At 37.3% G+C, this 27274-nt stretch overlaps 1 protein-coding gene across 1 annotated transcript in view; it reads left to right on the top strand.

Moving 5' to 3' along the window:
* The window catches only part of zzef1 (zinc finger, ZZ-type with EF hand domain 1), a 61990-nt gene that overhangs the window by 14096 nt on the left and 20620 nt on the right, over positions 1 to 27274 (top strand). Inside the window, exons 14-40 of the mRNA XM_073861200.1 lie at positions 97 to 188; positions 1786 to 1970; positions 2163 to 2296; positions 2459 to 2529; positions 2614 to 2728; positions 2978 to 3137; positions 5756 to 5877; positions 6011 to 6133; positions 7643 to 7812; positions 8683 to 8764; positions 9548 to 9749; positions 10284 to 10420; positions 10515 to 10758; positions 11210 to 11289; positions 11378 to 11468; positions 11558 to 12053; positions 13953 to 14117; positions 14204 to 14323; positions 14988 to 15149; positions 15876 to 16008; positions 17595 to 17733; positions 19994 to 20159; positions 21176 to 21438; positions 21545 to 21714; positions 21967 to 22117; positions 22611 to 22786; positions 24526 to 24806. Coding sequence (XP_073717301.1) covers positions 97 to 188; positions 1786 to 1970; positions 2163 to 2296; positions 2459 to 2529; positions 2614 to 2728; positions 2978 to 3137; positions 5756 to 5877; positions 6011 to 6133; positions 7643 to 7812; positions 8683 to 8764; positions 9548 to 9749; positions 10284 to 10420; positions 10515 to 10758; positions 11210 to 11289; positions 11378 to 11468; positions 11558 to 12053; positions 13953 to 14117; positions 14204 to 14323; positions 14988 to 15149; positions 15876 to 16008; positions 17595 to 17733; positions 19994 to 20159; positions 21176 to 21438; positions 21545 to 21714; positions 21967 to 22117; positions 22611 to 22786; positions 24526 to 24806 — 4430 coding nt within the window. The remainder of the gene's footprint in view (positions 1 to 96; positions 189 to 1785; positions 1971 to 2162; positions 2297 to 2458; positions 2530 to 2613; positions 2729 to 2977; positions 3138 to 5755; positions 5878 to 6010; positions 6134 to 7642; positions 7813 to 8682; positions 8765 to 9547; positions 9750 to 10283; positions 10421 to 10514; positions 10759 to 11209; positions 11290 to 11377; positions 11469 to 11557; positions 12054 to 13952; positions 14118 to 14203; positions 14324 to 14987; positions 15150 to 15875; positions 16009 to 17594; positions 17734 to 19993; positions 20160 to 21175; positions 21439 to 21544; positions 21715 to 21966; positions 22118 to 22610; positions 22787 to 24525; positions 24807 to 27274) is intronic.

The raw sequence follows: 27274 nt of genomic DNA, 5'->3' as shown, positions 1-27274 counted from the left end.
GTTACTGTAAATGTTTGCCTACACTTATAGTTGAAATTCTTGACCTGTGTGGCACAACATGCTGCTTTATATATAAACACTAAGCCTTTAATACAGGAATCGTCTTTGTCCAAGCAGAAATCCCTGCTGGACTTCAGTGACCTCAACCTGCTCCTGTTCTGGGATTTTTACAACAAACTCAGATCTGTGTGAGTACTACTGTAAAATTTATCAGTCAAGTTTTGTGCACATTTCCCTAAAGTCTGCTATTATTAAAAAAGGTTTCTTGCACCACAAACATAGTTTACTTACTATACCTCCTAACCTCTCTGAATTAAATTACTGTATTGAATTCATTATTACTGTAGCTTTAAGACTTCTATATGTGACCCTGGACCCTTAAAGGGACACTCCACTTTTTTTAAAAAATATGCTAATTTTCCAGCTCCCCTAGAGTTTTAAACTTTGATTTTTACCGTTTTGGAATCCATTCAGCCGATCTCCGGGTCTGGCGGTACCACTTTTAGCATAGCTTAGCATAATCCATTGAATCTGATTAGACCATTAGCATCATGCTAAAAAATAACCAAAGAGTTTCAATATTAGTTACATTGTGTACTAAGACCGACGGAAAATTAAAAGTTGCGATTTTCTAGGCGATATGGCTAGGAACTATACTCTCATTCTGGCGTAATAATCAAGGACTTGATAGGTAGTGATATTACGCACTGCCTGAAAATAGTCCCCTTGGTTACTTTTAATAGCAGGGGACTATTTTCGGGCCCAGTCCTTGATTATTACGACAGAATGAGAGTATAGTTCCTTGCCATATCTGCTAAGTTTCTAAACTCTTTGGTTATTTTTTAGTGCAGTGCTAATGGTCTAATCAGATTCAATGGATTATGCTAAGCTATGCTAAAAGTGGTACCGCCAGACCCGGAGATCAGCTGAATGGATTCCAAAACGGTAAAAATCAAATGTTTAACTCTAGAGGCGCTGGAAAATGAGCATTTTTTTTTTTTGAAGTTGAGTGTCCCTTTAAGTTGCACGTGTATATTTGTAACAATAGTCAACAATACATTGTATGGGTCAACATTATTGATTTTTCGGTAACACTTTATTATAATGTTCATTAGTTACATTAGTTAATGTATTAACTAACATGAACAAACCATGAGCAATACATTTGTTACAGTATTTATTTATCTTTGTTAATGTTAGTTAATAGAAATAAAGCTGTTCATTGTTTGTTCATGTTGTTCACGGTGCATTAACTAACGTTAACCAAATTTTAATAAAGTATTAGTAATTGTTGAAATGAACATTAATAAAGATTAATAAATGCTGCACAAGTGCAGTTCATCATTAGTTCATGTTAACTAATGTAGTTAACTAATGAACATTATAATAAAGTGTTACCGATTTTTCTTCTATGCCAAAAATCTTTCAGATTTTATGTAAAGATCATGTTTCATGAAGATATTTTGTAAATTTCCTGCTGTAAATATATAAAAATTTATTTTTATTTGGACAACTTGAAATCCGATTTTTTAAATATATTTATATTTTTTGCACCCTCAGATTCCAGATTTTATTGTCCTATATCAGTGGAAAGCTTGTTTATTCAACTTTCGGGTGATCAAATTAAAAAACGTTGACCTTATTATGGTCCAGGTCACGTAAATACATTCGGTTGTTGTTGTCTAACTTCTTTGCATGACCAAACTGGCCATTGAAAATGAATGAATGCTATGAAATCACATTTTCTTCTGTTTTGTGTCTTCTGGCTATGTGTGCGATGCTCAGTGAGGGAGAGGAAGCGGTGAAGACTCGGGTTCTTCTTCTTCAGCTGTTTCAGAACTGCTTCCCAATGATGCCCAACCTGACTGAGCCTCAGCTGTCAGATACAACAGCATCTGCCTCACCCTCAGCCAGCACAGACGTGAGCCCTGCCGAAGCTGTCGGGGAGCTTTACGAGCACTTGTGTCAAGGTGAGATAACCAAATGTGCTTTCTGCGTTTCTGACTGTGGCAACCTGATCATATATGCTGCTGTGTAGAGGGAAGTGCGGTCACGTTTCTGGAGCGCCGTTGTGGTCATGACTGCAGAGTTGATCTAAAATGCTTTTTGTGGTGATGGTGGTGGTGGTTTGAGAGAGTAACAGTAGTTTATGTGCTTTGCAGTGGTGGATGGGCCTGAAGGAGAGACTGCGGTGGAGAAAGCTTTGAGGAAAGAAACTGTAAAAGCCATTCTCAATGGAGCTGCTATCTTCTATCCTAACAAGCAGTGCAGGAGAGACAAACTCTTTCATATGATGGTAAGAATGTGTGTCCTCGCCACGCCATAGGTGGAGCCAATGTTGTTATGTCCAGCCCAGTCAGGCGGCTTAATTCAATAAATGGTAATTCGGTGCTGCTAGCGACACAGAAATGACACACCACACATTTTAATATAATTCACTATTCTTGTTTTTTACTAGAAAAACATAACGGAGGAAAATCAACCCGAGTCTGTGAGACTTACGTTCGAGTCACTCTGCAATTACTTCAGGTATCAAACTCATTCTCCCTCTATCATATACAAATCTATAGCTTACTTCCTGCTCCTACACATTGCCACTCATTCTGTTTTCAGCGATCAAGACCCAAAAGGTCTCCTTTTGCTGCCCCCTAAAGGAGCCCCTGCTGACTTTGATGTCTCACCCATCCTGACCGTCATGGACACTATGCTCATAGTGGCCAGTAGAGAGGTATGTTTACTAGTGCTGACAGCTGCCAACCTCATTTAGTCACATATTCCTTTCACACAAACCCCCTTGTGGACACTCAGCACACGCTTTAGAATAGATGTTTACACTTTTAAACATCTGTTAACTGACACTTGGTATTGTAATGTAGCTTATCACAATTTGTAATTTGACATATATAGCAACAGCTGCTCTTTTTGGTCTACAGGAGCTTTGTAAAGAGTCATTTTTTTATGTTCATCTGTATTTTAGTGTGAAGTGTTGATGTTGGGGTCCAGCAGAGGGTCCATTTGGAGAGTCTTGCTGTCGCTCTTCTGGGCTCTCCAGGGCAGTCTGCTGTCCTGGTGCTTCTTACAGATCAAAGGAGGATCAAACACCTCTATCGAACTGGCCCGGGAAGTCCTGCTCAAATGTAAGCATGCTTCTATTGTTTTTCCAGACTTGTTTGGATTAATCCTTTCACGGTGTTTTAAATAGTTGTGCAATTGCTATGATGAAAGAAAACTTCCTTTCTACAGTTATTTAGAAAATTCCTCTATTAAGTATTCTAGTAGGAAGAACATTGCATTAGCACCGCAATTTTCATGGGTTTGATCCCCAGGAACACGTATACGGATACAATTTCTTGAATGTACTGCAAGGAAGGAAGCAACTGCAAAATGCATAAATGGAGTAACACACTTTTAGCTATTCTCTGCAATGCAAGTAAATCTCTCGTATGACAGATATTTGTATATGACAAATTTACAGCATGGCAACTATAATGTCTGATATTGGCCACTGGCTAGTAAATAAATTAATTTTGATGGTTTTAAGATTACAATAATCTTTATAAATTATCATTATCCACATTCTGGACTGAGGTAAAACCTTCTGTCATGGTTTCAATCCATCATGTTTGTTTTAATATCCTTAAAGTCCCACAGAAAAATCTAGTTTTTATTGTTGTTTACATCTGGGTGGGTTTTTTTATATGCTTTTAAGGATTAGTCCTTTTTTTAAAAAGAAAATTCAGGTAATTTACTCACCACCATGTCATCCAAAATGTTGATGTCTTTCGTTGTTCAGTCGAGAAGAAATTATGGTTTTTGAGGAAAACATTCCAGGATTTTTCTCATTTTAATGGACTTTAATGAACCCCAACACTTAACAGTTTAAATGCAGTTTAAATTTGCAGTTTCAAAGGACTCTAAATGATCTCAAACGAGGCATAAGGGTCTTATCTAGCGAAACGATTGTCATTTTTTGGAAAGAAAAATAAAAATATGCACTTTTAAACTACAAATTCTCGTCTTCCTCCCGTTGTGTGACGCACCAGCGCGACCTTACGTAATACATCATCACGTCAAGAGGTCATGGATGACATATGTGAAACTACGCCCCAGTGTTTACAAGTGTGGAGAAAGAGGACCGTTCTGACGTTGTTGTATGTCGAATTATACTTATTAATGTCTTTGTGTCAGTTTATTGTTTAAAAGAGTCCGCAAATGTGCTTTTCATATATGTAACACGTGACCTTTCGACGTCATTACGCAATTACGTGTGGTCGTGCTGGTGCGTCACACAGCCGGAGAAAGAAGAGAAGTTGTGGTTTAAAAGTGCATTTTTTTATTTTTCCTCCCAAAAATGACGTTTTGCTATAGATAAGACCCTTATGCCTCGTTTGGGATCGTTTGGGGTCCTTTGAAGCTGCAATTTTGAACTGTATTAAAATTGTTAAGTGTTGTGTTAGGTGTTGGGGTCCATTGAAGTCCATTAAAATGGGAAAGGTCCTGGAGTGTTTCCCTCAGGAAACATAATTTCTTCTCGACTGAACTTAGAAAGACATCATCATTTTGGATGACATGGTGGTGAGTAAATTATCTAGATTTTTATTTTAAGAAAATAGACTAATCCTTTAAGACAAATCATGTGCAAGTTTAACATTAGCACTATTGCATTTTGTATTTTTTTACCTTCATTTTTTATTATGTTTGGGAAAATTTTTCAAAGACAGACTTTAAAACTGCGGTTTGACATCGACTCGGTTTCCTACATCACAAACAAATCAGTCACATCAATCTTGACGTTGAAACGATCGCAGCACTGCTACTTAAGCTTTACTTCTGTGGCGTGAACATGCGCTGCTCACATGTGCAGTGTAAATGCTCTAACCTGTTAACATCGGTGCAAAAAATAGTGATGCAAACGCACATCTCACGTATGCGTTGTGAAACCAGACTTAGCAACTACTGTCGGATGCAGCATCTATGTACATATATATCTATGGTCTGAGCTAGTATGATTAGGTGAAGGCAGGGACTAATTGCACGTTCATATATATGGTCCATGCTGGTGCGATTGAGTAGAGGCAGGGGCTAGTTCGCATATTGGTAGATGCTAAATAAGGCAAGGTTGTAGTAGAGTTACATTCAAGCTATTTTAAAGCATGAAGAAATTACTGTCACAGGAAACATTTTAAATATGCTGTTTTGATGCTTAAAGATGAGTTTTGAGGGAAAATGTATTGGCTACAGGTGGACTTTTATTATGCAATTATATATTAATAATGATGGTTTCAGCAGTAACAACATAAAAAATCATATAGCGGTGATCCGTGATTGCCGTCTCCCCTCGTTTTTAGCAAACCAAAACATTTTTATTATGACATGGTATTTGTTCAAAGTTCAGTTTAGCCACTAGCCAGATCATTAAACGAACAGAGACCAGAAATTAAATTTCATCCAGACAACGCGTATGTGTCTGATGAAAGCGTCTATATACAGTTATGTTGACTCTGAAACAGGCAGTGAGATGTTTATATTACATTTACATTTATGCATTTGGGAGACGCTTTTATCTAAAGTGACTTACAGTGCATTACAAGGTATACAAATGTGTGTTCCCTGGGTTCGAACCCATTATCTCTTGCGTTACTAATGCAATGCTCTACCACTGAGCTATACAGTAACAGTTTATTGAAGTAAGAATAAACATGAAGTATTATTGTCATATTTTGAATAAATCTGTGCTGTTTCTTTTGGCTTGCAGATGTGGAGCAGTTCCTGGCAGGTACAAGAGACTTACTGGGCTCTCTTATTAAGCGCTTCTCTGGAGCTGATATCATGGAGAAACTCAGTGGATCTATCATCGCCATGGCAACCAGACAGCTGGTAGCGAGTCCTCTATCTTACAAACTGTATCTTTATGCTGTGGTAGAAATATTTCACCACATAGAGAAAAAGCACATTTGATCTTTGAGGTGTTTTTTTTTTGACTCAGTTTGTCCATGTTGTCCTATTGCAGACAATCTTTCTGCTGGAGCTGTGTGCTCTGGATATTCCTCATTGTGTGCTGCTAAAGAGGTTTCACCCTCTGGCAGATCTACTGAAGAAACTGTCCAATGACAAGGAGGACATATTCTCTAAGGTCAGTACATTGTGTGTGCGTGCATGTGTGTGTTGGCAGATGTTTTTTTCCAAAGTGATTACAAGATATACATTTATCAGTATGTGTGTTTCCTGGACAACAAACCCATGATTTTGCAGTAGTAATGCATTTTAAGAAGTAAGATAATCTAGCTATTCTCTAACTAATCTCTCAGAGTTTCCCAAACTGGGCTAGAATTTTGCAGGTGGTTCACAAGTTGATGAAATACAATTAAACAATAAGATGCAACTAAATTATTTTAAAATTAAAAATATAAATAAAAAACTTACTAACAAAGTAGCTTTTTATTAACAAAAGATATATTTAAGTATTTATTTTAATTTATTTTATTAATTGTATTTATTTAATTTTTTTTTTTTTTATTAAACATTACCCGATAAAGTTAATGATAATAACAACTTTGTAAAATAATACTGAAAAATTGAATGAAATTAAAAGAAGTAAAGTTTAAAAAATCAAATAAAAATAAGTAAAGTTAAATATGCAAATTATTTAAATATTAAAGGAATATTCCATTTTCTTAAAAGAAAAATAATTTACTCACCACCATGTCATCCAAAATGTTGATGTCTTTCTTTGTTCAGTCGAGAAGAAATTATGTTTTTTGAGGAAAACATTGCAGGATTTTTCTCATTTTAATGGACTTTAATAGACACCAACAATTAATACTTAACTCAACACTTAACAGTTTTTTTCAACGGAGTTTCAAAGGACTATAAACAATCCCAAACGAGGCACAAGGGTCCCATCCAGCAAAACGATTGTCATTTTTGACAAGAAAAATAACAAATGTGCACTTTTAAAGCACAACTTCTCGTCTAGATCCGGTCCAGCGCGACCTAACGTAAATGCGTAGTGACGTAGGGAGGTCACATTTGCGGACCATTGTAAACAATATACTGACACAAAGACATTAATTAGTATCAGTTGACATACAACAACGTAGGAACGGTTCTCTTTTTAACGCACTTATAAACACTGGGGCGGAGTTTTGCGTTCGTCTTCTGTGACCTCTTGACGTCATGACGTATTGCTTGAGGTCACGCTGGCGCATCACGACCGGATCTAGACGAGAAGTTGTGCTTTAAAAGTGTCTATTTGTTATTTTTCTTTTCAAAAATGACAATCGTTTGGCTAGATAAGACCATTATGCCTCGTTTGGGATTGTTTATAGTCCTTTGAAACTCCGTTGAAAAAAACTGTTACGTGTTGAGTTAAGTGTTAATTGTTGGTGTCTATTAAAGTCCATTAAAATGAGAAAAATCCTGCAATGTTTTCCTCAAAAAACATAATTTCTTCTCGACTGAACAAAGAAAGACATCAACATTTTGGATGACGTGGTGGTGAGTGAATTATCTGGATTTTTCTTTTAAGAAAATGGACTATTCCTTTAAAATCTAAGGGGGTACTTCAAGTAAATAAGTTTGAAACTTTGTTTGAACTGAATGAAAGAATAATGAGTTGTTTTGTTGTGTGTTTGTACTGTAGGTTGATATGGAGGGCTGTCAGCAGTCTCAACAGCCTGTAATATTGAGGACGTGGCACATGGAGTCCCCTCATAACTATGAGAACAGCAGACATGAGACCACCGTCTTCGTCTGTCCCGGAGCCACTTCCTTCGAGGTGGAGTTTGATGATCGCTGTGAAACAGAGAAAAGGTGTGAAGGGCTGGTTCTCTCAAATGGCACACTCTCTGGCAATTTCAGGACACTAATGGCGCTTTTCCTTTGCATGGTACCCCGACGGGTTGGGTCGGGTCAGCTTGCTTTTTCACTGGGTACAGTACGTAGTACTCAATACTTTTTTATTGTACCACCTCGGTTGGGGTTCCAAGCGAGCTGAGTTGATACTAAAGCGTGACGTGAATACACTGTATAATCACTGATTGGTCTGAGAGAATCGTCACTACCAGCATCTATGCTAAATGCAAGATTAGCTTTGCCTTTGTGCTTGCACTGTCTCGAGCAAACCTGCTCCCAAACTCCCTTAAAGCGGTGAAAAACATCCACAGACTGAGAATCAGGAACACCACACCAGTGTTTTCCTTGCAGTTTTCCTTTCCATCCGTGAGACCGTGATGTGCACGTATGCACAGCATTTTTGCAACTTCGCAGAGCAGGTTGACTGACGCCACGGGTGTTTGTACAGAAAATGTGACACAGAGGTAGTGATAAACGCGATGTGCAAACATCTATTTGTGGTGGTCAATTTTTATTTTTTGGTGGACTGAGAAATAAATGAATGTATGGAAAACATTGCATTCCAACGATGCTCACATCCACGTTTTGCATGATGTTACAAAATATAATAATACCTCCCACTCTGAAGTGATACTAAACTTAGTGGAAAAGCTAACCAAGCCAAAGTAAGTTGAGCTGACACGACCTGACCCGTGGGGTACTATGCAATGGAAAAGCACCATAACTTTCCTCTTTCAGAAACTGTCATGTGGCCTGAGACTGAAATAAAATAGCCTGTTAATCTTCAGTATCATGCATATGGGTTGATTGGTTGTGTTTTTCTTGTAGATATGACTATCTGGAGTTCACTGATGCTAGAGGAGGGAAAGTAAGATACGACATGAAGGTTGGCACAGAGAAATGGCCAAAGGTGCAAAAAACTTTTTATAAAAATTTAGATTTTTTTGTAACTAATTTCTGATTTCTCTGGTTTAAAGGAACAGTATGTAGGATTGTGGCCAAAACTGGTACTGCAATCACAAAACTTGTGGCCAAAACTGGTACTGCAATCACACAACTGGTAGCCAATACACAAAATGACAACATAAACATCAGTTGAGGGCTGCAACTCCACTTTTTAAATGACAATATCCTGGCCAGACCACTGTTGTCAGTGATAAATGTATTTGAAATGAAAATGATTTCTTAATGCCTAGTGACATATCAGATCCATTTTATGATTAATTGATATAAATTTCTTACATACTGTTCCTTTAAATTAAAGTTGTCAGTATTTTATTATATCATGATTATTTGTGACCAGCTAAAGTCATTTTTTGTGATTTACTCTTTTTACATGAAATCATCCTACATAATGAGCATTATCTGTAAATGTAACATTGATTTCTTTAATATTGCTTAAGATTTAAATCAATTATTGAAATTTAAAAACGTTGATGCTCCTAAACTTTCCTTAGATATCTAGGTTCGCATTTTTGATATTTTATTAATATTTTTTACATATTAATTTAGAAACTAAACAAAATAATATAAATGCTGATCGTAATAATTTTCAATAAATGTAATTAATTGCGTGTGTTCATAACATACAAAAATAATGACTATAATGTGATCATCACATTTAATGCGTGTAGTAACACATGTAATAGCAATAATGTGTTTATAAAAATATAATAAAGTGTGTTTTTTACAGAAAGTGACGTTTAAAGCGGGTCCCCAGCTGCAGTTTTTGTTTCACTCAGACAGCAGTAACAACGAGTGGGGTTACAAGTTTACCGTGACAGCGTACGGTCTGCCGGACATCACCGTGTCTTGGACCTCTGACCTTCAGCTGCTTGTTTCCAGACTGATGGGTCGTCTGGCCTCCCGCACCCTGGCTTTGAAATCACCTTATGGTGAGAGCGCACACACATTACTCATACCTGTGTGACATGTTCCCCAAAAAGAAGAATTATTTTTGCATTGTTTGCTGAGAAACAGGCAGGTCATTGCACCGTAATGTTTTTTGTCCTAGCCAGGGCTCCAGACTAACTTTTTTTACTAGGAGCGCAGTGGCCCCCAACTGAAAATGTTAGGGGCGCAACCAGAAAATTTAGGGGCACACACTGTAAATCAACATGCTAACCAAATATTCAAATTTCTACTATTTTCCACTGTATTACTAATAAATACTTTAATGATACATGCAGAAAGTACAATGTGCTGTTTCAAATTCAAATTCAGTGTCACATCACAAAAAAAGGTCAAATTTACTAGTCGCACATGTGCTACTGGATGTAAAATTCAGTGGCACACTCAAATTTTGGTGGCAGTCTGGAGCCCTGTTACCATCTTTACCTAGTTTAGGCATCATCTTAGGTCTCACTTGTGGGAAAAGTGTGGCAAAACACAAACTTACAATATTAATTCCGCCTTCCTGCCTAATATAGAGATCCGCGGTGTGAAGGAGTTGCCTGCAGGCTTGATGAACCATGTGCTGTCTTCTCCCCTATGGAAGCCTCTCTTTAGACATGGACTCAGTCAGTTTCCAGAGGACAAACCAACGGCTAGCGCTGACACCGGCCAGGTGACAGTATTAAAATGTGCAAGTTTTGTCCAAAAACCAGCTGTAGTGTCTTAATCTAATTACATTTATGCCTTTTGTAAAATTTGGTCTACAGGAAGCGTCATCCCCTTCAGGAGATGAATTGGTGGAGTTCTTGATGGAGTTCGCCCGTTGGGATCCCTCCCAGAATCCATCCGATGACAGGACGGAGGTCATGAGAGCCCTTATGATGACCTGCAAGAAACAGCCAATCAGAAACGAGATTGCTGCAGGACCAAAAGTGGATCAGGCTGTGAATGCCACCTGGGCGGCCATGGTGTATCACACACCTGCACTTCACAATAGTCTTAAGAACTTTGGTAATTAGATAATACTCATAGGGGCAGTATTGTTTTTTTGTAAATACTACTTAAATGTCTTAATATAACTAAAGCCCTGGATTTATCTAAACCCTGTCTGGGAAAACGTCCCATACAGTTTCATGGAGATTAGTGAATAAGCTAAGAGCGTATTTATGCATGAGCACAACAACATGTTAAAAAACATTGCCATCACCCTCTGAAGCATATGCAGTTGTGGTTCAAATGCTTGTGTATTGTGTTTTGTATCCCTGTTGATGTCAACCACAGTGCACCATCTGTTATACAGTATTTGCAGTAGACAGTGGGACTATGGGTGCAGGCATTATTATTATTCATTCATGCAGTATTCAAGCTGCTACTGTTGGCAAATACACCTTTTTAGTACAATGTGTGAACATGGGAATTGTCCCCATTAACTTATTTCATTTTCCTCTCTCCCATGTATTAGTTTGTAAAAATGGTCAGACCAGCCTCAGTGAGGACGTCATGCAGGTTTACTCCCTCGCAGATAGCATTCGAACTTGGATGGTGGGTCTGGTTTGTGATTTGTGCTTTACAAATAAGATTAAATAAAATTTTAATACACATTTCTTCAAAATATACATGTATTTGGCAGTTGGAGATGAAACAGCGCTACCTTGTGGGTAAAATGAATGAACCAGAGGAAAAAGAGGAAGGACAGAATGAGGTTACGATGGAGTCTCTTGGTAAGTTTTGTGTTTGTATCACAACAACACTGCTTAAAAAAATAAAAACGGGTTCAGATTATAATGATCTCTTTCTCTCTCTTTAACAGCTGAGATTTGCATCAGTCGAAGTTTGTTCCTCTTTAGATTCAGCCCAAATTGTGGAAACTCTCTTCCTGACCAAGAACCCTCCAGAACAGAAGAGGGCGCTTGTGCTGGTCCTCTTCTACGATCAGTTTCCATATCAGAGGGAGACTTCCAGCACAGTATCTCCCCCTCCATCTCCCAGATCCCTGAACGCACAGGAGCAGTAACGCCTACGGGGACAGTTCAGCTTGCACAGGTCCAGGGGTTTTCTGCATCACGAGATGCCGGGGCTTCCAGCATGGGGGCAACAGGCTCATCAGAAAGCCTTCAGTCTCAAACAGGGGAGCCAACGTCTCCGTCAGTCTTCCCACGTAAAGCACCTTTCAGTCGTGGACGCCTAAGGCTTCTTTCCTTGCGATCTATGGAAGAGCCTCGCATGACACTGCCAGTTAAAGAGCGCTTCCCTATTGTCAAACACATCCTCAACTTTATGAAGGACATGGTCATCAGTGAGAGCAGGTAATGACCAAGGGTCTTCATCTTATGCCCTTATATATGTATATGTATATGAAGAGTTTGGTTCCAAACCGCAATAAATCCATTTAGACTAATTTGGGTATAAACGTGTTTTCTATACCAAGAAAGTGACAAGATGAAAACCACTATTTTCTGTTACAAACTTTCGCATAGCATCTTTAGGTTATAATAACAATAAAAATTCAAATCCATAACTTGATTTTCAAAGATTTATTATAAAAACTGATTATTTTTTCGGCAAAATGCAATAAATCCATTACAAGTTTTTTTTTCCAAAATGCTATAAATCTATTAAATCGATATATAAATGTGCATTCATCTTTGCCTTGTTATATTCATTTAGTTGACTAGTGGTATACACTGATATACAATAAATATTAATAGCATTAATCAAAACACTTACTTTGTCATATTAAGAACACTGTCATTGCTGCTGTCGTCCTTGGGACATTGTCGCTGAACTTTTTTGACAGTGATCAGCTGTAAAATGTTGTGGTCCTGCTCGATTTTCGTTGATTTTGAGTAAAATAATGGAAAGTTTTTCATAAGATTCGCTGGGGTCAATGTGTTAGCATGACAGAAGCTTGATGCTGTTGTGTGAGAACAAGCAACAGCTGACATTTTTCCTTCGCCCGAGTGTTTTACGTTTCTTCTCCGCCACAGAAAACCACCACAGGTTTATCAATGCCATTCAAAGTATTATTTTGTTTTTGTTTGTTTGTTTGTTGATCACGTAGTACAAAGTATATGAGGAAAACTAGGATTCTGTGTTTATTCACTGCGCTGCCATTGTTGTTTATAACGTGTGGAATGGTGAGCAGTGATTTGTTGAGCGAATTTATTGCATTCTGCAGAGAAGGAGGAGTGGCGTTTATCACGTTTTGTGAAAAGGGGGAGAAGAGATGACAGAATAACACGGCGGATATCAGATTTTGCGTAAAATTAAGATTACTTTTTAAAACTGACCAGATACAATACTGATTTTGGTGGTAACAATAAAAAAAAATTAAAATGGCATTTATCGCGTTTTGGGACCATACTCTTCATATATATATTGGCCAATGACGATGATTCGAAAAAAATAAAAAATATTGGCTGATATATCGGCCACAGTGATGTATATTGGTCTACCACTTATTCCAAGTCTCAATTACTTTCCACCTTTTGAATGCAAAAGATGGGGGCGGCACTGTGGCTCAAGCCGAAAGTATACTAGGGACGTCCACGTATGCGCGCCGTCCGCATGACGTCATTTTCATCATCAGGAGTGTCCGCGGTACAGTCCGCGTACAACAGCACATGCGCGTGAAAATATTTTAGACAGGACAATCCACTACAAACAATTATACAAAGGAAATAGACAGCATGTGCACACACACTATTGTTCTTTTTTAATTTTTACTTCTTCCAAGAACAGAAAGCTGTGGACATGTTTGTTACCATAATGTTTAATTCCTGTTATTTGTTGTCTTGTTGTTTGTTCTAAACTGTGTTTGCAGTGGTGGATCGGTTACTTTTCTTCACCTATCCTAATGTTTTAATGTACTGTAAATGTCGTCAAATCAGTGCTGCCCTGAGGGCCTGGTAGAGTAATAATTTGAATAAGAAATCATTTGTATTGCGTATAGTGTCGAACGCGGCCATCCGCGTGTAGCCGCGGGGAGTATACTTGGAAAGCTGCGCGGATGCATGCACGCGCGAGCCGTACACGGAGGCGGAAAAAAGGTATACCTCGGCCTTTAGTGGGCGGCACAGTGGCTCATTGGGCAATGGGCAGCACTGTTTCCTTAGAGCAAGAAGGTCCCTGGTTTTGGACATATATAAGCAAATATAGTTACATTTTCAATAGTTGTTATAAAATGTCTCTCTATGTGTATACAGCGTTCTTAATACTCTGGCCCTGAAGAAAGCCCAGGCTCTGAGCATCTGTGAAGTTCTGGAGATCGTGCAGCAGAGTATTCTCACCTTGGGGAAACCACACCTCTTCCAGGCACCCTGTATCCTGTTTCTACAGGAACTCTTGGCATGTCAGAAAGATTTCACCAAGTATGTCCCCAACCAATATAACATCTATAACAGTGGTCAATGCTGACGTTACAGGTAAATATTATGCTCTTTTCTTTCTTTCTCAGTTACTTCTCTCAGTTGGCGGGCAGTGGGAAGGAGATGAGGCAGCTGGTCAGACACTCGTATCATCAGTTGGTGCTCATGCTGGTGGAGGCGGTGCAGGGCTTCAATGCATTGAATGAGAAGTGGGTTCTCCTTCCCATACTCTAAACATTTCTGCTGTATCACAGTCAGAGTTGGCGTTGCTTGTCGTTTTATTATTCAGTACCTTTATCCATCATGACATCAATTTGTAGCCCAGAAGTTCTCTAGAAACAGCACAGATTTCTATTTATGAGGATAAAATATCTGTGGTTATATAATGTTTTGTGCTACAACATAAATTACACACACTTCAAATATATTTTAAAGGTACACTAAGTGTTTTAGCAGCACCTACAGGTGAGATTGCGAATTGCATCCAATTTCAATTTCGAAACGCATTGAGAAGCTATGGTAGCTGACACAGGACAGACATATCGTCGTCTGAGACAACGTAGGGATGAAACGCGCTCTCTGTAGAACAGTTTGTCTGTTGAGAGCTACTGTAGAAACATGACTTTCATGTTTTTCCTGTGCTGTATGTAGATAAAAATGTCTTTTTCTCTGATAATTAAAAAAATACAGGTCGGCATGTAAGGTCTTTATACACCACTGATAATAAAGTTATGTATATTATATTGCATTTCTGTCAAGTGATTTTTCTAAAAGTTACACATTCCACCTTTAATACTGACTGTATTACTCTGTTGTCCGTTGACTTGCCCATTGAAGTTCCAGTCACATTTCATTTCCACCTTGTGTCCTCAGGGTCCTGCTGCCTGCCCTGTCATGTGTGCAGACATGCTTGCTGCATTTACTGGATATAAGTTGGGAAGCAGAGGACCTGTCATTGTTTCTGGGCATTAAACTGCCTGATCTTCTTCTCACCATGTCTCAGGAAAACATCAGTGTACATGACATTGCCATCAGGTATGAACAGAAAGTGATCAATCTGAGGCCACTTGCTGTGCTGGGCCTTTAAATGCAGTTTATTCAGCCTTAATAAACCCTTTTAAACCAACAATCATAACTTAAAGGGATAATTCGCCCAAAAACGAAAATTCTGTCATAATTTTCTCACTCTCATGTTGTTACGAAACCGGTATAAATTTCTTTGTTCTGATGAACATGAAGGAAGATATTTGGAGGAATGCTTGTGCATTTTCATTTTTGGGTGAACTAACCCTTTAAGTTAAAGGTTGACTGATTCATAATATTTGTGATTGTAATAATTCTATGGCATCACTGTGAAGAAACCTTTGTGGCACCTTACTGTATGACACTTTAATTCTCAGTGGTAGTACTTGGACTTAAAGGCAGGGTGCATGATTAAAACATTTTTTTTTTTTTTTGGAAAAGGTAGTCGGGCCGAGTACCAAAACACACTTGTAGCCAATCAGCAGTAAGGGGCATGTCTACTAACGACATCATTGCCTCGGATGCGTAGTTGTGGGGCAAGTGTGTCAAAAGAAGGTCCAGATTCTATTTGGATAGATGCGTGTTTGTTTGTTTAGTGATTTCAAACGTCAACATTGTCTTTCAGAGATGCACCCCGCCTTTAAAAATGACTTGTAATTTTGTATATATGAAACTTGACTTAAATGTGGCTTTTTTTTGCATTTTTACTGTTTTCTTCTCGGCTGTGGTGTGGTGAAGTAGTCAGTGGACAGAGGAGGATGAGATCGCAGACTATGAGAGGAACTGTGAATGGATGGACGAGTGTTTGGATGGCATGTTTGAGAAATGGTTTGACAAGATCGGCCAGGCCTCACTGGAGGAAAAAAGAAAGGTACAAACATCACAAGTGGAAGCAAAATGTTGAGCAGTCTGCTAATACAAATAAATGCTGTTGTTTTTTTATTAATTGCATTTTCATTGAACATTACACAAAAGAAAAGCATACATCATGACATAACATAACATATATAACAGGGGGAGGCAAATAAAAGACCTTACTAAATTAATATACATATAGAGAAAAAGACAAAAAATAAATATTAATAATAATACATTTCCAAGTCTACAAGATCTAGACCATTATAATCTAATCAAGATTTTCCCCAGTATAAGAGATGTTTATCTTTTTTTACATTTGTTTTAAGAGACTGATAGAAGATTTTCAAATCTAAAAAATGAAAGGAAATGTGAAATGTGTCATAGATATTCCTTAATGAATGCTCTTATACAAAACTCAACAAACTTGAGCAACAATCGCAAAATGCGTGCTAGTTTCAGATTATTTATAATGCTCTTCATAGTTCGTAATTTATTAGCGTCTAAAAATTGACAAAAATCAAACTGGGTGGAGTTGCAGCTGTATTATTTGTGCATGACCTCCTGTATGGTGCATATGAAGTGTCACTGTGTTCCTGGAAGCCTTTTTACATCATGAGGGATTGATTCAATATTTGAGCTCAGCAAACACAAGCAAATGTCAACACCCACATTAATACCCAATCATAACATAGTCGGTCACTTTGTTTCTGCAGAGCAAATATTTGACACCAATTTGGTCTCCAACACTTAGCAGGCACCTCTGTTAAGAGTTCTCTGGCAACTTTCTTTTAGGAAGGCCACCTTTAAACAATGTCTGTTTTTTAAAATGTTGTTCACAGGCACATTCATATTGTACTGTTGTTATATACAAATGTTATATCTGTAAACTAAACCAATTATTTTAACCCATATAGTACATAATATGCATATATACATACATGCAGTACTGTGCAAAAGTTTTAGGCCAGCATGCCAAAATTAGCTTTGTTGTTTTTGCAATGTTATAGTGATGATCATATATAATTGTTTCTCAGTCTCGTTATTAGAATACATCCAGAAAATACAGGAAATGTGTATATAGTATTAAAAACTGTAGAAAAAATCTTAACTGATGTGAAAAGTTTTAAAGGGTAAACTCCCATTTCACTTGAGCAGTAGCAGGAAACTGCAGGATCTCTTAAACCTAAATAAAATTAAATCCTAATTTCTAATTTTAAAGAAATTAGTCTTGTTATTTTATTATGCTCAAAAACGCTCGAGATGTGTTTAGTGCCAAGAGAGGTCACACTAAACACCAACGATGCCTGAAGAAGACATTTACTCCTGAATTTTTTTTTCTTTTTACATATTTCCTGTACTTTCTGTTTGTATTTTAATAAAGTAGATTGAAAAATAAATATGGATGGACATTATAACTTCTAAAACAACAAGTCTGGTGGTGGTGGACTAAGACTTTTGCACAGTACTGTACATATACATACTCATAAGGCAGGACAATATATATAATAGTTTATTTTCTTATAATGACTAGCTGCCTGTATTTTATTCCTTATGTATTGTTCCTTCTGAATGCATATTTACTTACTTCGACTTTTGCAGATGCACATGTTCATTGCACGCTACTGCGACCTGCTGAATGTGGAGATCTCATGTGACGGATGTGAGCGGATTGCACCATGGCATCGCTACAGGTGCCTGCAGTGTACAGATATGGACCTGTGCAAGACCTGCTTTCTCAGTGAGTTAAACCATCTTATCTCACAGGCATTAAGGATTTTTACTAAGGAAATCTCTGATCCAATAAAATTTGATATTTGATATTACCTTTTTTTAGCATATATATATATATATATATATATATATATATATATATATATATATATATATATATATATATATATATATATATATATGTATATGTGTATGTATATGTGTATGTATATGTGTATGTGTATGTATATGTGTATGTATATGTGTATGTATATGTGTATGTATATGTGTATGTATATGTGTATGTATATGTGTATGTATATGTGTATGTATATGTGTATGTATATGTGTATGTATATGTGTATGTATATGTGTATGTATATGTGTATGTATATGTGTATGTATATGTGTATGTATATGTGTATGTATATGTGTATGTATATGTGTATGTATATGTGTATGTATATGTGTATGTATATGTGTATGTATATGTGTATGTATATGTGTATGTATATGTGTATGTATATGTGTATGTATATGTGTATGTATATGTGTATGTATATGTGTATGTATATGTGTATGTATATGTGTATGTATATGTGTATGTATATGTGTATGTATATGTGTATGTATATGTGTATGTATATGTGTATGTATATGTGTATGTATATGTGTATGTATATGTGTATGTATATGTGTATGTATATGTGTATGTATATGTGTATGTATATGTGTATGTATATGTGTATGTATATGTGTATGTATATGTGTATGTATATGTGTATGTATATGTGTATGTATATGTGTATGTATGTATGTATGTATGTATGTATGTATGTATGTATGTATGTATGTATGTATGTATGTATGTATGTATGTATGTATATATGTATGTATATATGTATGTATATATATATGTATGTATATATATATGTATGTATATATATATGTATGTATATATATATGTATGTATATATATATGTATGTATATATATATGTATGTATATATATATGTATGTATATATATATGTATGTATATATATATGTATGTATATATATATGTATGTATATATATATGTATATATATATGTATGTATATATATATATGTATATATGTATGTATATATGTATGTATATGTATATGTATATACTATTATACTATATGGGTGATTCTCACGAAAATTCTCACGGTTTAAAAATGTCAAGCATGAAAATGTAAAAATTGCTTAAATTTACTTTTTTCCCACCAGACATTGAAAAACAAAGTCTGGAGTAAATGGGAACATTAATTTAAAAGCTTTTACTTATCATTGAACACTTTTTGTAACATAATTTAAAAAATGAGTCCTAAAAAATCTCATTACCGCAACAGTCAGAAAACATCAACACTGACATATTTTCAAAATGACATGACAAACCTGAACAACATAATTTGGAGATTCTGCACATGCATTTAAAATCAAAGTATTATGCTTCTATTAATTAAATTAACATTTAATAAGCATCTGTTGCGGTAATGATAATCAAAATGTCGTGTAAGCATTCTGACAAGACAATATTTCAAATTAACTTTAAAAAATGATCTTACCTGGTAGCCATCTTGAAGTAACTGGTCCATGTGATTGGTCACTCAAAATCAAACTTTATTAAAATTCTGTATGTGTGCTTAAACTTTTCTCAAAAAGTGTTGTGGAGGATGAGAACATCAGGCATGGACACATCATTTTCCTTATTTTTCTTCATTATTATTATACATGAATATTCAGTAAATATTTTTTCTGTCAGCTAAAGTAGTCTAGCAAAACATCCATTTATTTTTTTTCTTAATATTTTTGTGTTAATTTGATTAAATTACAACATAACGCATGTTCAAACACAGCCGGACACATTGCGGTAATGAGAATTTCAGCAGAAAATGAGATAACATTTCCAATGATAAATTCTTATGTTGAAATCACACATTGTGCAAGGTAGAACACAGTATTGTGTTAATTCTGATGCTTTTTAATGTTACTATATTACACATTTTAAAGCTAAAATCATTAGTGCCGTGGTGTTTCAATGGTTTCGTGAGAATCACCCATATACACAACAACTTCTATCCACATTGTGTCCACACTAGTTTGGGCTCTTAAATTGCCCAAATGTACACGTTTTTGTGATGGTTACCTTTCTGGGTAGTAGGAGGTAGAAAATATCATTAACTTGCGTTTTTCTCATTTATATATTTAAAAAAAACTGTTTATATGCATGTGTATTTCATATCTTGAATGGATCTCTCTGCTCAGGTGGTGCTAAACCTGAAGGTCATGAGGACGACCATGAGATGGTAAACATGGAGTATGCCTGTGACCACTGCCAGGGCCTTATTGTGGGCAGCAGGATCAATTGTAATGTCTGCGAAGACTTCGACCTCTGCTTTGGCTGTTACAACGCCAAAAAGTACCCCGATAGGTAATACAAATGCATATGCCAACATAAAATACAAAACCACCATTCGCAAACATTCAGTTCACGTGTCACGGGTCCTTGAAATCCTTGGAAATGTGTGAATCCGAGGGGGGGTATTCAAGCCCCTGGGAAGTTTTTGAAAATATACATGCATAGATACAGGTCATTGAAAGTGCTTGAATCTATTTTATGCAAGAAGTTTTCTGGAAAAAAATCCATATCATTCCCTGTGTAGTGTAGGATAATATCATAAAAATTCTAAACTGCTTTAAATGCTTATATCTTCTGTATGCGAATGTTGATTCATACCAAAATGCTTTTTTGCATTATTGTGTTTGACACATGAAAACGTCTCGGGTTACGTATGTAACTGTTGTTCCCTGAGAAGGGAACAAAATGCTTCGTCTCCCTTGTCGTGCTTCCTGCGTCCCTGTAATGCAATCTTTGGCAATATTTCAGATAGCGATATACTTCCTGGCTCCCGCGTCACCCTGTCTTTGTCATTAAGCCTCACCACTGGTTGAATTTTATATACAAATTCAGACGCACTTACCCCTGGAGGTGTCCCCAAAGTGTCACCGCAGTGACGCAGTGCGAGTTCCCTCAAAAGGGAACTGTAACAATGCATCTTAAAAGGTAACACGCTGTGACCTTGCTCTCACTTAAAATGTGTCCCCACATTCAGTCCTTGAATTTGAGGGTATTGGACCTGGAAAGTCCTTGAAAGGTCCTTGAATATAAAGGTAACTAAGGTGTGGGAACCCTGTGTAAAGAAATTCAAGGAATTTTCTAAAACTAACAAAATCCTGATGTCGAATTTTTAATACATTATTTATTTTCATATTTTGCCACTCGTATTTTGGGGATGAGGTCTGTAAATTATGTGCGTTTCTTTTTTTTATTGCAGGCAACTATTCAAAAGCCAATCTTCGAAAAAGGAAAATGCGTATTTGCCGTCATGTATGATCAGAAATTATTTTGAGTGTAGCAATTCACCACTTCCCTAATTCTCTCTTTAGCCATCTGCCCACCCATCGCATCACTGTCTACCCTATGGTGACCATCCGCATCAGTGACCGCCACAGGCTGATCCAGCCCTACATACACAACTACTCCTGGCTTCTGTTTGCCGCGCTCGCCCTGTTCACCTCCGAGCTGGTTAGCGAAAGAGAGCTGGACGGAGAGCCTCTGGATGATGTCACTATGGGTTACGCCGGCGATCTGCAGACCCGCTGCTCTGACCTCATCAATGCGTGCCTGCTGAAAGGACAGACTGGGAAAGGTACGAGGCAGTATTTATTCACAACATCAGGTTTTAAGCAAAATCAACATATTTCTGTTTGGATTTGGCTACCTTTGTATCAGCATGCTTCTGTATGATCCCCTAGGTCTGCGAGCCTCAGCCCTGCTGTCCCTGCTTTCGTCGAATGAATCGGTCACAGAGAGTGAACCGTGTGCCCAAACGCCCGACACCTCTCAGGATACCAGTAGCTTGGATGCCACCTCTCTTCCCAGCAGCACCACAGCCATCTGCTCACCGCCGCCACCTGCAGACAGAGTCAGTCACTGTTGACGTCAACAAATTAAATTCATGTCATAAATTAATTTATCTTCAGTCGATTTACTTACATTAGCATCATTCTTTAAAACTCTTTTACTTGAATAGGAAAGGTTAAAGATGTTCAGAGTAAATATTGACAGAATCTCACTATTCTTTAAAATGATCAGGCCTCATACATATTTTTACCTTTTATAAAAGTAAACTACGGAAGAACTTTTATGTAATAAACTTTTCATTTCTCTTTAAAAGAAACTGAAAAAGCAGGATGAGGTTGAAGAGGGTGAGGAAAAGGAAGAGAAGAGGAGAAGGAATCTGGTCTCTCATGACACATCAGAATCATCCAGTGTGAGTCAGACACCCTCTGTGTCCAGTGAGGAAACACTGTCACCTGGAGTCGGAGGTGAGCCAGCCCCCTATGGATACCCCATAATAACCCTCATCAACTCACACATGTTTGTGATTAAGTTAACGCTTTCCCCGCCAGCATTTTTCATGATTTTCACAAAAGTTTAATGCCTCCCAGAAAATGCTCTTCTTTAAATATATAAACATACAATATATTAAATGAAAGAACAGACCCTCTGCATTCAAACAAAAAACTTTCATCCTACCTTCATTAATTCTCTTTTTATCACCTCTCAAATATGGGTAGGTTTCTTTTATTTTTGTAAAAGACTTTTGATAGAGATCAGATGGAGAGCGATCCTCAAAACTTAGATGGACACACAGCTGTTTGCCCTAGGGTGATATTTCCGGGTTTTATAAGTTGCACCACCTGGTGGATAATAGCAGTATTGCGGATTGACGAGATAACTCGTCAATGGCGGGGAAAGACTTAAGTTATTTTGCTGCTACATGTATTCTGTTATAACATTTATTTTTGATATTTTTAGTTTCAGTTTTCGAATCAAGTGGAGACACTATCACATCTCCTACTTCAGAGAACATAGATGCATTTAAAGACCAGGAGAAGACAGCCAGAGGGCCCCTACAGGAACATGTGTTTGCCGAATGCTCCAGAGAGAGAATTCTTGGATTGTTGGCAGCCATGTTGCCGGCGGCCAAACCAGTAAGCCTATACTGACTGTATACTTTGTACATTTAAAGGAACAGTATGTAAGAAATGTATATCAATGAATCATAAAATGGCCCTGATATGTCACTAGACATTAAGAAATTATTTTCATTTCAAATACTTATATCACTCACAACAGTGGTCTGGCCAGGATATTGTCATTTAAAAAGTGGAGTTGCAGCCCTCAACTGATGTTTATGTTGTCATTTTGTGTGTTGGCCACCAATTGTGTGATTGCAGTACCAGTTTTAGCCACAAGTTTTGTAATTGCAATACCGGTTTTGGCCACAATCCTACATACTGTTCCTTTAAGTATACTTTTATACGTATGCATTTGACAAACGCTTGAATACAAGGTGACTTGAAGTGCATTACCATGTGTACCAGTGGCTCTCAACCTCAAAACTTCAAAGCCCCCTATTGTCAATGCCAATATTTAAAGGTTTCTACACAGTAAATATCCCAGGGATTGACATAACCCGAAAATAACCATACACTTTAGCCCTTTTCACACAGACATTCTGGAAAATACACGGAAAATGCACCCTGGATTTTTCCCGGATCGTTCGATTTTTTTGTTTATTTACACTGCCAATGATTTGCCGGAATCTGCAAGGTCCCGGAAAGACACGTGACCTGTTTAAGGTCCTGCACTTTCTTCTACGCAGCGTCGGAAGTTTTCATATTATCTATTATTTCTCTATCCAGAAACCACTCGCGTGCATTTTTGTTTATGATAAGACTATAAAGGAGTGCGTGACGCATCGTTCTATGCTGGTGAATGATCTCAGCTTCTGAGTGGATATTTGACGAGCTCCCTGATCTCTGCTTTAATCCAGTTTTCAGACATTTCTCATCATTTTTGTTAATATGCATTTAAAACCCCTGTTTTGAGGAGCTGAACGATATATCTTGTTGGGATGACGCGCGGGCATTTTTGTTTATTATAAGCTCAAATGAGCATATGACGCAATATTCTTTTATGCTGAATGATCTCCGCTTCAGCGCAGAAAGTGACGTGCTAACTTACCTGATATCTGCTGCAGTCCAGTTTGCTGACATTTCTCGTCGTGAATGTTGTATTGCATGTAAATCCCTCGTTTTAAAGAGATGAACCAACTTTATGTTGCCATGACACGCACGTATGTCATTGTTTATGCCTATCATTTGTCATGTCCTGATAACTGCTTTAGTCTAGTTTGCGACATTTCTCGTTGTGAATGTTGATCTGCATGTAAATCTTTCACTTTAAAGTGCTGAACCATAACTTTATTGTTGTGATGACGCGCGTCCTCACTACGACACGCCCATTACGGCATTGTTTCGGCTTCTTGTTCACACAGAGGGTTTTCTGGGTATCTTGCTAGGTCCTCTTTACGGCAACAATCCCAGAAGGTTAACGGACGTGTTTGCGTTCACACAGAAGCTTGTCTGGCACTTTTACGGGTATTTTCTGGGACCAAAGGTCTGTGTGAATGGGGTTTTAGACGTTTCTTGATTTGTATTTTAAAATTATATTATGAAATCCTCTTAGGGCCCCCAGTGGGTCCCGGCCCCCTGGTTGAGAAACACTGCTCTGTACATTTTATCTGTATGTTGTGATCATCTACCAATTGAGCTACATTATATATTATTTTAAAGTTAATTTGTTACCTCATATGAACAATTTCACTTCTTTAATTTGTCTCTCATCTATATGACAAACTTATATACACAATCTTTGATCCCTATAGGGCAGCACACTATCTTTGTCCAGTCTGAGTCCTATTTTGCCATTGCTGTTCCGGGTGGTCATCTCGAATGCTGGCTGTCTGAATGAAACATACCATCTGACTCTGGGGCTTCTGGGGCAGCTTCTGCTGAGGATCTCACCATCCGAGGCTGATGCAGCTGTGGTTGAGGCATTGACCGACAAATTTGAGCTACTTTCCCTGGGAGATGCAGCAGCCCTTAATGTTCAGGGCTGGAAGACCACTCAGTTGCTCTTCAGTCTGGGTGCAGTGTGTCTGGACAGGTAGATTGATTGAATCTATTCATATTATGTAGCATTGGTGAATTATTATATACAGTACACTTGTGGCGGTCGGTTACTTGTCTTCCGAGGGGCGTGAATTCAAAATTTGTGTTCAGAGTGTCGTGTGTGGCTCATGGCAAAATATGTTCCTGTTGCACACGCGTCGAAAGGATTTATGATGAAAGAGAACCTCACAATCACAAAATACTCACAAGACACTAACTTAACAATATAAACTATAAACACTATAACCTCTAATTCTACATTTATACTCGATTAGACGAGTATCTGGCAAATGCGAGCGTCTCTTTTATCAAAAATCCCTTCAACGCGTCTGCAGCAGGCACATACACTGTGCAAAAATGACATTCTTATATCTGCCAATGGTATGAGAAAAAAGTATTGAAATAAGTAAACTTTTTTTCTCAAACAGTTAATTCAAGAAACATTTTCTCACTCCATTGGCAGATAATTTTGCTTGTTTTAAGCACAATTTCACTTAAATTGTATATTTTTTGTCTAAAAACTAGACTTATTTTCTTAAGTTATTTTGCTCATCAGATGGAAAATACATCTTAAGAATTTTTAAGTAAGGAAGTCATTTTTGCAGTGTATTTTGACATGACGAGTGATGCATATAGGTTCACATGACGTGTCGAAAACATATTTTGACATTTTAGCATCTTTTAAGTAGTTACCCTTAGAATTTGTAAAATTGATATGGTTTTGTACTGGAATAAATATTTGTGTTGGCACAATTATATTTTTGTGAATATAATCTGCAATACTGTGAATATCCACTAGATGCTAGTTATCCATTTTATGAAAAAACTGAAGCAAAAACGTTATTTACTCATTTTAAACTTTGTGTATGTTTTGATAATAGTTCTGAATCTTATCTCTAACAAAATTCCTTCACAAACATGTCATTATTTCAGCTTTTTGCTAAGAAAATGTATTTTTTAAAGAAAAATACCCATATTTAAGAGTTTATAAGCAGAGGAAAAAATATAGATAGGATGAAAAGTTTTTTCCCATTTTGTTTGTTTGTTTGTTTGAAAGCAGAGGGTATTTTCTTTCATTTGATATTTTTGTATGTTTATACAGTATTGTTCAAAATAATAGCAGTGCAATGTGACTAACCAGAATAGTCAAGGTTTTTGGTATATTTTTTTGTTGCTACGTGGCAAACAAGTTGCCGGTGGGTTCAGTGGATTCTCGGGGAGCAGATGAGACCCGGCATTCATGGTGTGCACGCTCTTGGGGCTGTGCAATTGGGCAATTAGTTGAATTAGTTGAAAGGGGTGTGTTCAAAAAAATAGCAGTGTGGCATTCAATCACTGAGGTCATCAATTTTGTGAAGAAACAGGTGTGAATCAGGTGGCCCCTATTTAAGGATGAAGCCAACACTTGTTGAACATGCATTTGAAAGCTGAGGAAAATGGGTCGTTCAAGACATTGTTCAGAAGAACAGCGTACTTTGATTAAAAAGTTGATTGGAGAGGGGAAAACCTATAAAGAGGTGCAAAAAATGATAGGCTGTTCAGCTAAAATGATCTCCAATGCCTTAAAATGGAGAGCAAAACCAGAGAGACATGGAAGAAAACGGAAGACAACCATCAAAATGGATAGAAGAATAACCAGAATGGCAAAGGCTCAGCCAATGATCACCTCCAGGATGATCAAAGACAGTCTGGAGTTACCTGTAAGTACTGTGACAGTTAGAAGACGTCTGTGTGAAGCTAATCTATTTTCAAGAATCCCCCGCAAAGTCCCTCTGTTAAAAAAAAGCATGTGCAGAAGAGGTTACAATTTGCCAAAAAAAACATCAACTGGCCTAAAGAGAAATGGAGGAACATTTTGTGGACTGATGAGAGTAAAATTGTTCTTTTTGGGTCCAAGGGCCACAGGCAGTTTGTGAGACGACCCCCAAACTCTGAATTCAAGCCACAGTACACAGTGAAGACAGTGAAGCATGGAGGTGCAAGCATCATGATATGGGCATGTTTCTCCTACTATGGTGTTGGGCCTATTTATCGCATACCAGGGATCATGGATCAGTTTGCATATGTTAAAATACTTAAAGAGGTCATGTTGCCCTATGCTGAAGAGGACATGTCCTTGAAATGGTTGTTTCAACAAGACAATGACCCAAAACACACTAGTAAACGGGCAAAGTCTTGGTTCCAAACCAACAAAATTAATGTTATGGAGTGGCCAGCCCAATCTCCAAACCTTAATCCAATTGAGAACTTGTGGGGTGATATCAAAAATGCTGTTTCTGAAGCAAAACCAAGAAATGTGAATGAATTGTGGAATGTTGTTAAAGAATCATGGAGTGGAATAACAGCTGAGAGGTGCCACAAGTTGGTTGACTCCATGCCACACAGATGTCAAGCAGTTTTAAAAAACTGTGGTCATACAACTAAATATTAGTTTAGTGATTCACAGGATTGCTAAATCCCAGA

The sequence above is a fragment of the Misgurnus anguillicaudatus genome, chromosome 22, assembly GCF_027580225.2.
Source record: "Misgurnus anguillicaudatus chromosome 22, ASM2758022v2, whole genome shotgun sequence".
NCBI lineage: Eukaryota > Metazoa > Chordata > Actinopteri > Cypriniformes > Cobitidae > Misgurnus > Misgurnus anguillicaudatus.
This window is presented reverse-complemented; position numbering and strand designations above follow the sequence as displayed.